The sequence below is a fragment of the Eurytemora carolleeae genome, unplaced genomic scaffold, assembly GCF_000591075.1.
Source record: "Eurytemora carolleeae unplaced genomic scaffold, Eaff_2.0 scaffold4, whole genome shotgun sequence".
In the NCBI taxonomy this organism is placed as follows: domain Eukaryota; kingdom Metazoa; phylum Arthropoda; class Copepoda; order Calanoida; family Temoridae; genus Eurytemora; species Eurytemora carolleeae.
In genome coordinates, this window is record NW_019396191.1 from 666,611 (window position 1) to 677,197 (window position 10,587).

At 31.7% G+C, this 10,587-nt stretch overlaps 1 protein-coding gene across 2 annotated transcripts; it reads left to right on the forward strand.

Moving 5' to 3' along the window:
• Positions 1–4,121: 4,121 nt before the first annotated feature.
• Positions 4,122–8,537, forward strand: LOC111697743 (uncharacterized). 2 transcript variants are annotated; one of them, XM_023467848.1, is made up of 5 exons: positions 4,122–4,228; positions 4,493–4,537; positions 4,977–5,033; positions 7,396–7,586; positions 8,317–8,537. In XM_023467848.1, the coding sequence occupies exons 1-5, from the start codon at positions 4,127–4,129 to the stop codon at positions 8,360–8,362; spliced, it is 441 nt and encodes a 146-aa protein (XP_023323616.1). In that variant the 5' UTR covers positions 4,122–4,126; the 3' UTR covers positions 8,363–8,537. The 2 variants fall into 2 exon arrangements, with proteins under 2 accessions (XP_023323616.1, XP_023323617.1); XM_023467849.1 differs by having other exon boundaries at positions 7,450–7,586.
• Positions 8,538–10,587: the final 2,050 nt, after the last annotated feature.

Consider the following 10,587-nt stretch of genomic DNA (forward strand, 5'->3'; position numbering starts at 1 on the left):
ACACTCTCACAGTATAGACTATAGCGGGCCTGTAGTTGTCCCGGGACGACATGCTAGATTTCCACGAAAGGTTTTTGACTGCCATCTAACCATAGAGAATAGAATATATAGAGAGGAATTAAAAGAATCTCTCGGTATGAATTTTTTCAGTCCCTTTCAGCCTGAAAGGGAGTTCAAAGTGTACAAATCATGTAAATGTTCACAAATTATATGCAGTAGAGTACATTAATACAGTATGTTCCCTAGACTATTCATTTCAATTTCGATATTTTTAAAGCTGTTAAATAAACTTTATAATGAATTAGGTGAATAAAAACATCATTTGATTTATATTTATAACGGAAAATCATCGTTTGTAAAGTGGAAGGCATAGAGTCTATGTGAAATGATCATTGGTCAATTATGAAACCAGCCTATTTCATAATTTGGTTTTCTTTTAACAATAATTTTAGATTTTCTATAAAATGATATTCCAGGGCCCAACAGGTTATATAGCATAAATATGTGAAGTACACCTGCAGTATGGAAACAGTACAACAAAATGGCCGTTTTACACTTTTTTCTAGTAAATTCCTCTCTATATATTCTATTCTCTATGCATCTAACGGCCACTTGTTGCATATAATACCCATTCAGGGGTTAAGCTTTACAATTTTTAAAGAAATACTCTAACTTTGTTTTGAATTTCGTATCCCAAGGATCCTTAAGTATCCCTGAATACAGACGTCTATTTATTGGTCGTGTACTCCAGTTGTACACAATGGAACCTGCTGAGCACTAAATTTAAAAGAGTATCGTTGAACGAAACTCTCGAGTTTCCTTTTTGGGGTCTTAACATTTGTGTAGATTTTTGATTAAAGAGAATATGAAGAAACTAAATAAAAAATTCATAATAAAAATATAGATATCCACAAAACTGCCTAACCCCATTCGTAAAACCCGGGTTTTAAAACTTGTTTTCATATCGATACACTGGCTTAAGTTTTGGGCTCTGTTGAAAATATCGGATTTTCTTACTTTTAAAAGATCTTTGTATTCTCTCATCTTTGATCCACACCTTCAATGAAAGAACCTGTCAAATCATTCGTTGGGATGTTTAGAAAGATGAAAATTTCCCTGTATGATAATTGAAGGACTGCAGTATGGTTTTGGTGAATTATATTGACGTACTAAGCCTAGGGGTGTCAGAAATGATTTTTTGCATTTTTTTTGAAAACGTTCAATAAACCTAAAAAAGTTTAATTTTGATAAAACTTTTTGTTCTGGATGATTAAAAATATCTATCTAAAACTTTCTTAAACCGGCATATTTTTTGAGTTTGAGTTAAAGTAAGTATTAATAAATATTGCTTTATATCGAGTAGATATCCTTATACATATCGATGTGAAACCTTTCAGAAAGTAGGAAAGATTCTGCAGATAAAAATTGCCAAACCAAACAGAATTTTTATTTCGAACAAAAATATTTAGAACTTATATAGAAGCTTTCTGGGTTGCACTTTACTCTAGTTTTGCATTATTTTCATTTGTGTATAACAGTATAAAAGAGGTTCCGTTGATGGTTTAAAACTAAACAGCTGATGATTCATTAGAGGGAGGAATGGCAAAAACACCAATTTGTAATTCCCAATTCTTTTTATGGAAAGTGATGGAAACAGGGTATACAGAGTGCTTCAGGTTACAGGGTACTACAATGTACTGCAAAGTACTGGGCTTTACTGGAAGAAAAGCTTCTATATAAGTTCTAAATATTTTTGTTCAAAATGAGAATTCTGTTTGGTTCCGAAACTTTTTTTTTGCAGAATCTTTCCTACTTTCTGAAAGGTTTTACATCGGTATGTTTAAGGATATCTACTCGATATAAAGCAATATTTATTAATACTTATTTTGACTCAAACTCTTAACAAAATGAATATAGAAAAAATATGCCGGTTTAAGAAAGTTTTAGATAGATATTTGCAATCATCCAGAACAAAAAGTTTTATCAAAAATTAAACTTTAAAAGTTTTATAAAAGTTTTTAAAAATATGCAAAAAAAATTATTTCTGACACCCCTAGGCTTTGTACGCCAATATAATTCATCAAAACCATACTGCAGTCCTTCAGTAATCATACAGGGAAATTTTCATCTTTCTAAACATCCCAACGAATGATTTGACAGGTTCTTTGAGTAAAATATAGAAAATGCGTGGGACGAGACTAGGATAGAGAGAGAGAGAGAGAGAGAGAGAGAGAGAGAGAGTAAGAGAGAGAGGAGGAGTATAAATACCGGTGTATGTTAGTAACATGTCTCAATTTCGGGTCTCAATAGAATTTAGCCATCCTGAGAATAGTAAGGGTGGGACCATTTGGCACTTTTTTGATAAAACTGTTCATATCCTATTAGCAGGCGACATAGTTTCTATTCAAAAAAAAAAAAAATTCTCTCGCTTTCGGATTCATTCAGCGCTTTACGTTTTCGTAAAAATTAAATCACTAGTGCAAGCAAAAATATATTTGTTATTCATGTAAAAATCATTAAAAAATTGGTTGAAGAAGTTAAAGGCAAAAAACCAAACTTTTTAGTTGATATTTGCCAAAGTAATCCAAAAATCTAGTTTTTTTTGGCCCCATTGATCAAAAAAATTTTCAAAAAAATCAACTAAATGGGCAATATATATTCAGTAGTTTTAAGTGCAACTCTAGTATACCAATTTCTTTCATGCTACGAAAAAAATAGAAAAATCGACATTCCTCAGTAATTTAAGATTTTTTAAATGCTTGCACTGGCCCATTATTAAAACTCTCAAAAAAAAATTCAGAACCTTTTTTGTTAGTTTAAAGGAACAATATTTGCGCTGTGTTGGTAATTTTTGAAGAAAAAAATTATATTGCCCCAGGATTATTCCTTGAATGATACTTTAATAAACTATTTGAAAAATTTTGAAAAAAAATAACTCCGGTTCCACTTTGATTTCCGTCATTAAGTGATGAAGCCTTCCAATTCTAAATTTAATGATTTTGAGAAAATTAAGTGCACTTTGTCCGAATTTAATGAAATTAAGCCGCGTCTCAAATCCCCCCAAACCCGGTTTCAATTGAGCGCCGGCTTAAATCTTGAAAAATTGAATACAATTTAAAGTGAACCAACCATATTTGAGCCGCGGCTCAAATTCTTTAAATTCGGCCTCTTGTCTCTTTTTATTTTGATGCCTCTATAATTTCAATGCCAAAAACCATTATTTAGTTATATGAATGCAACAATTAGAAATGTTAATAAACACAAAGAATTAAAGCTCTATGTTTCATCGTAATTTTTATCATTGCATGATCCAAACCGGTATTAGGATTGACTTGTCTAGTGTTTAATCGTACCAGCCCGTCTAGTGCACCAAGTACGTGGTAAACCCAGCGCGCATTATGCAAAAAAAATAGGAAGGTTGAACCTTTTTGAGCCAGCTAGTTATGTAGCTACCAATAGCATTTTTAAAATTACAAATCATTTATCCGAAATTATTCACAGATACATTGGGTTCGCAGATATATCTCACTATTTTTACATTCCTAACATTTGCTTCGTAATTTTGAACAAAACGGTTCAGTTTTATTATTGATTTTTCGAGAAATTAATTGCGCAAAGATTTTTTAGAGTGTAGAGTGTAGAGTGTAGACTTTACAATGTAGAGTGTGAGTGTAGAGTGCAAAGTGTAGAGTGTAGAGTGTAGAGTGCAAAGTGTAGAGTGTAAAGTTTAGAGTGTAGAGTGTAGAGTGTAGAGTGTAGACTGTAGAGTGTAGAGTGTAGAGTGTAGAGTGTAGAGTGTAGAGTGTAGAGTGTAGAGTGTAGAGTGTAGAGTGTAGAGTGTAGAGTGTAGAGTGTAGAGTGTAGAGTGTAGAGTGTAGAGTGTAGAGTGTAGAGTGTAGTGTGTAGAATGTAGAGTGTAGAGTGTAGAGTGTAGAGTGTAGAGTGTAGAGTGTAGAGTGTAGAGTGTAGAGTGTGCGACGGTAGAACAAATGTAGATTAATCGTAATTAAGCAAGTAACTCTTATTTTACTCTACAGAGGTTTGGTCCATCATAATAAAGTAATAACACTTTAAAAATTAAAAAAGAAATCAAATTTCTCAAAAACCATTTTTCAAGTTTAACACAATGAAACAATTTTGCATCACTCACCTCCTACTTCTTTTTTTGATCCAACTCAACTCAGCTTTTATTATTATGGATTTGGATACGGCATCAAAGATACTTCAGGTGGGAATATTTTGAATCATTTTTTTTATATCTTCCTACCCCTCCCTTCTCCCTCTTATCCGTATTTAGATAAATTAAAAAGTTAGGGTTTAGGTAAGTAAGACCTTTAAATAAAAAAAACACGTGGCCTAAATCAAAGATTTTTAATCTTGGGGATCTTTTTTCCCATTTCTTTCACTGTTCTTAAAATTATAACTTGAGTCTAACAGTCTTCTTTCCACAATTTTATGGGTCCCACTTTTTATTTTATTAAAATGTTTTTAGGATCAGGAAAATCAAGATGCGGAAAATGGTCCATATGTCGTCCAGGTGCAATATTCGTCAAAATAAAGTGAAATAAAATCGTCTTTGTATTTCGAAATATTTTGAGGACCACCGAATGTGAATTCATAATTGCAGTATCATTAGAGGTTATGATATAAAATATTTGATCCAATGTTTTAAAAAACTCGATTTGAACTTGAATATTTTTAAGTGACCCTCTATGCACGCTAAAAGATGACAATTTTCAATTCACAACGGTACCCTTACAAGCGTTATCAGATCAAGTGTGAATGAGGTATCAATGTTTATAATTTTGAAATCTGATTATTTTCATAAGTGGTTTCTCTACAAAAGTGACTTGCGCATAACTTTTGACCAGATGAAGGTTTTATTGGTAACTGTTGTAAAATCAGGCTTTGCCATCTTTTCATGGAGAATCAACTGAAATCACGCTCACGGTCCCTTGAATATAATATTTTTCCAGGGGCTTGACCCTAACAATCCTCAGAGCCTGCTGCAGAATGGTCGCCATCATATGCAGGTTAATAATAATATTTTACATCTGGTTTACAGGGAAGTTAAGAAATTTTCTTTACCAAAGGTTCCTAATATACCAATTTTTCCTACAAATAACCATCAAAAATTGGTCTAGGGAATCCGTGGTAAAATGTTTAATTTCCCAATTGTTATCGTCTTTTGGGATGAAAATGCGCTTATTTTTTCAAGGTAACTTCGCAGAGCGGGTCGTTATTTTACTTAATTGTCCGAAGGAACGTTCCAGTAACGTAAAGTCTCTCTTTTGGTGGAATCAAGGGTCGTTTATGTTGGTGAAATATTTTACTATTGCTTTACATGACGTTTATTATACTTTATCAAAGTCCATGTAAAAGTGCATTATGGTTTTAAGCAAATAAAATAATTGGGAAGTTAAGTATTTTAATAACCCCAAGGGACAAAAGTATGATAATATCCCTCTGTATTAAAAAAGGCGGTAAAATTCATAACTACAAGTAGCTGATTTTTGTTAAATCAGGAAAGCATGTATTTACATTTTAGTTAGTTATTTTTGTATTTTAGTATTTTTAAAAATACAACAACAACATTTAAAAAGAAATGGGGTCGCCATGAATTTTAGTTGAATTATATCTTCAAAGATTTCGTTAATTCTAGCAAAGATACGAAAATATTCAGCAAAATCATCCATAATTTTAGCATTTTTCTGTGTATAAAGTGACAATGTGAAATTTCAAAATATTTTGTCAATCAGAATTTGTTATTTTAAAATTGAATATTTTCAAAAGATTTGGTTTTCTTTCTTCTTTTAATATTTTAACTAAACAAAGTTTGGATAGAAATGATAGTTTTCAGTTTAATACAGGTTGTCCTACGAAACATGACAGTTGATAGACGACTTGAACGTCGTCTTTCTTTGCTTTTTTAATATAATTTGCTGCATTTATTTGTCAACTAATTTTTAGTAGTAATATTCTAGAGATAATAATCACAAAATAACCATGGCCCATGCATTTCTAAAATGTGGTCTGCCTTTTTTGGGCTTTCAAATATCTGGTAATATTTTAATATCTCCACCCTCTGGTAATATTTTAATATCTCCACCCTCTGGTAATATTTTAATATCTCCACCCTCTGGTAATGTTTTAATATCTCCACCCTCTGGTAATATTTTAATATCTCCACCCTCTGGTAATGTTTTAATATCTCCACCCTCTGGTAATATTTTAATATCTCCACCCTCTGGTAATATTTTAATATCTCCACCCTCTGGTAATATTGACAAAACAAAAAGGCAGAACACATTTTGGAAATGCCAGAACTAGTAGAATTTCGTGGTTATTGTTTCAAGAAACATACATGTTAAAGAAGATTGACGACTAAATGTCAGAAATAAATTCCAAGATTAAAGACGACTTTCAAGTCATATTGTTACAGACATGTTTCGTGGGACAAACTGTATTTGATTTAAATACAAATACAGTGATATATTTGGTTCCTTGTTAGTTTTTATATTACAAATATTTTCGGGGATTTTTCTGTTTAAAAATGTGATTTTCAAAAATAATAAATGTCGATTTTTTTAGGTGACATTTTTCCATTTAGGCTAGCCAAAATCTTTTTTGGGGTTATTTGAATTGTCACAAAAAGTTGGGCCCAATCGTTTCAGCCCTTTGGACAAGCAAAAAAATACATACATTTAAAGATAAACCTAAAATAGCTTTAACTTAAATTAATACAATTATGTAAACCATCTAACATTAGTGTGAAGCCTCCTTAAAGTGTAAACAAAACTTTGAATGTTAGAAAATTATATAGCACTAAGCTACAGGGTTACCCACAAAGGATGAGACTGTAAAGACGACCCAAAGCTCTAGAAATAAGACGATTTGAGGCTTAATTTTTGTTTTCTGCATTCACGAGTTATTTAATGGTTTACGAAATTACTAAGCACAAAAATAAACCCGTTTTCGCCTATAAGGAATCCTAAATGCAAGAAAACGGACTAAATAAATTCCATATATACAATTGTCTCTGAAGTCTCATCCTTTGTGGGTAACCCTGTATAACTTTAAAAAGAAATGTATTATGTTTAACAAGGTTCTAGACCAGTGGAATGTATAATGTTTAACAAGGTTCTAGACCAGTCGAATGTATTATGTTTAACAAGGTTCTAGACCTGTTGAAATTTAAAAGTTTGTTTTACCATAAAATATTGCCTAAAATTCAAAAGTGAGGACAATATCTTCCAAGGATACCAATGTTGTCATTTTCAACTGTTTAAAAGATTTTCTAAATGAAGACGACATGAATGAGTGAAAAAAGACGACATTGGTATGTTCTTGATTATTTTCCTCGTTGTAGTTAAATATTTGTTTGCATGAAACTAGGATACATGTTCATCGTCTTCACACAGCCATCAGCAAACTGTTTTTTACCCCAAGAGCGAGGTCAAGTACGTCATGAGACTGAAGAAAAGAGGTCGAATTGGAGGTTTTGAGAGAGGTCAACCAAAAAGAATCGGAGGTCTGAGAGATTGGGATTCCAAGAGAGGTCTTCTTTTCTCGGTTAGCTCTGTCAGGAATTAATAGAAAATTGAAAAAAATAAGTGTTATAGAAAAATGAATATTTTTGGCTGTCAATTTTAAAAAGCTTCTGATTAATTACTTTTAAACTTGTATTTCGAAAAAACTTATAAATTATTGAAACTACTGCTATTATCACGGAGATGATAATAATAATATTTGGTCTTACTAATACTGTGTAACTGTAAACCTTTCGAATTCTTAAAGCTGCTAATTTTTGATTTTTTAAAACTGATTAATGACTTTTTTTATGTTGTTCGCGCTGGCGCAAATTCTGTATTAAATAAATTTCATATGGTCGATTACCAACAATTCACGTCAACATTAGTTTTAACAAACATTTCAAAGATTTCATGTTTTTTAAAATCTGAAAATTGATAATTTTCAAGTATTTTTTCTCTACAAAACTAATATTCGGTTTTATGCAGCATTAATATTATAAACTGTTCTTAAATATTTTCTGCAAAATGTGTGGTTCTTCCAGTGATTAGGAAGACGACTTTTATAGTTAAGTTATAATAAACTTTAAATAGTCCAATGACCACGAAACTCAGCTATTGTGCAGTGTAAACAGACCCATTTCACTTGATTATTTCTTTTATAAGTTACTAGTAAAACTATTTGCTTAGTCAAAACATTAAATATACTAACGTATTGGTTTAATGTCGTCTTCCTATTCTGCAGTTTTCTGGTTCTCACTGTATTTTGATTTTCTATGAACTGCAGAAATATTCTGGATAAATACTACCGAGACATGAACAACTCGGAATAAAGAAGACATCACCATCCAACTGTAAAGGCTGAAAACAAGTGAATTTGGACAATTGAAGAAAGTAAAGGGATTATTTCCGTAATTGATTCACAATGCGACCAAGTTTAAACTTTTCTCCTTAATATCGATGAATTTATTTTATAAATTTGCAGCTCCTGAGATGGAATTTAAAGAATTTGAGCCGCAGTTTAAATCTGCCAAAACCCGGTTTAAATTAAGAGCCGGCTTAAATCTTGAAACATTTGATACAAGTTTAAGCGGAAGCAACCATATTTAAGCCTCGGCTTAAATTTAAACCGCTGCTCAAATTCTTTAAATTCGGCCACTGTTTTCTTTAAAAAAACTTATAGAAAAAATTTACAGACGGAAGAGTTTTTGTCTTTATTTTGAAGATTGATGTTAAAACTAGTTTGTAATAAAGATAAAAATTACGTTTATAATCTCTTGTATATTATTCTACAGTGAAACCCTTAATAACGAATACATCGGAAGAATTTATCAAATGTCGTCTTGGCAATTTTTCAATTAGTTTTATACTATATTACGTACATTTCAGTATTTGCGAAAATAAATAAATAGCCATGAATATGCGGGAACAGTATTAAAGAGTTCCATGTAATCATTTAATCAAAAAACTAAATATTTGCAACATTCCATTATCAGAAAATGAAGAATACGACATTTGATGAATTCTTTCGATGTATTCTTTATTAAGGGTTTCACTGTATTTAATTGGAAAATGTGTAATTTGTGAATAAAATACATGATTTTTTTATCTTTAAAAGAAAGAATATTAGGATCACAAACTCTTTAATAAAAACATTTATTAGGTATCCCAATTTGATATATAGGGTGGCCCACGAAACATGATGAAACGACTTAAAGGTCGGCGTTGATCTTTGAAATAGTTTGCGTCATTTAGTCGTCAATCTACTTTTTATACATTTATAAATATTAGTCGTAGGACAAGCTGGGAGCACTTTTGAAAATCGTACTTTTAATGAAATAAGGATATATAGGTTTACCCAAGGTTATAATGCAAGGAATGTTAATTGCAGTTGCGTATACTCTGCATACACATTGAAACCTGTTCTCTTTGGGCGGAATTTGTTCGTTTAATATTCGAGGAGGTTGAAAGCATTAAATTTTGTTTATTCACATAATAGTTTCCTATGACCAGAATATTTCATTGAATTTATATGTGAAAGATGGATTCCATGTCAGGCTTCGACATCTGTCTTGTGTTTACATTACCGCCCAGAGACAGTACAATACAGTACAAAAGATGCGTACACCTCTGAAATAACTTTCCTTGCATTATAACCTTGGGTTTACCCAGAGAGGGAAGGCACACCACACCATTTTTTCTTCCAACTACAAAATTCAACTTTATTTTGTCCTTCAACACCTTTTCTTAGTCTAGCATTGTTAAAATTCTTTTTTAAGTACTTAAAACTATTTCATTAGAATTTGAGCCATGTCAATGTACAATAGGCATGAAACGATTCATGGACATTTTTATTTCATAATACCTCAAGCAAATCAAAACCAATTGCTTTGTTCCCTCCACAAAAATTATGTTATTTTAAAAACTCCCCGACCCAATATAAATATAACCTTACATTTGCAGTTTAACAGTGAAATAAGAAAACAACAGAAAAGGGTTTGGTCTAGACGAAATACAGGTGTGGTCCGGACGAAAAATAGGTTAAGCACATTTAAGCACATATATTTTTCGTTTTTTTGCTAAATTAGGCTTAAAAATCGTTGCGCTGCATTTATAACAAAATAAACCCATATTGAATATCATGACGACAGTGACGTTCCCTAAAACTGTTATATATGGCATAAAAAGATACAGTTGAAAGCAACGCCCGGACGAAAAAAAGATGTGGTCGGAAAAAATAATGGCAAGAATTAGAACGTCAGTTGTGGTGTGGAAGAAAAAATGGTGTGGTGTGCCTTCCCTTCGCTCTTTACCCACAAAGGATGAGACTTCTAATACGAATGTACAGAATTTTTACTGGCTCTATGTCATTTGACCTACAATCATTTGTCCTAGGACAAAGTGTAGGAAAAATGATTGTAAATGACATATAACGCCATTTATACAGCATCTGCATGCCGTTTCCTTTTATTTATTATTCTCTGCAACTGTCAACTTGATTCTTTCTTGCCTTATCATTAAATATGTCATCGTATTCAAGGTGAGACACCTGATTTAA

Coding starts and splice junctions, on each gene's coding strand:
- LOC111697743 (XM_023467848.1), top strand. CDS start 4,127: ATGAAACAATTTTGCATCACTCACCTCCTACTTCTTTTTTTGATCCAA. Junction 5,034..7,395: donor ATGGTCGCCATCATATGCAG/GTTAATAATAAT, acceptor GCATGAAACTAG/GATACATGTTCATCGTCTTC. Junction 7,587..8,316: donor TTCTCGGTTAGCTCTGTCAG/GAATTAATAGAA, acceptor TATGAACTGCAG/AAATATTCTGGATAAATACT.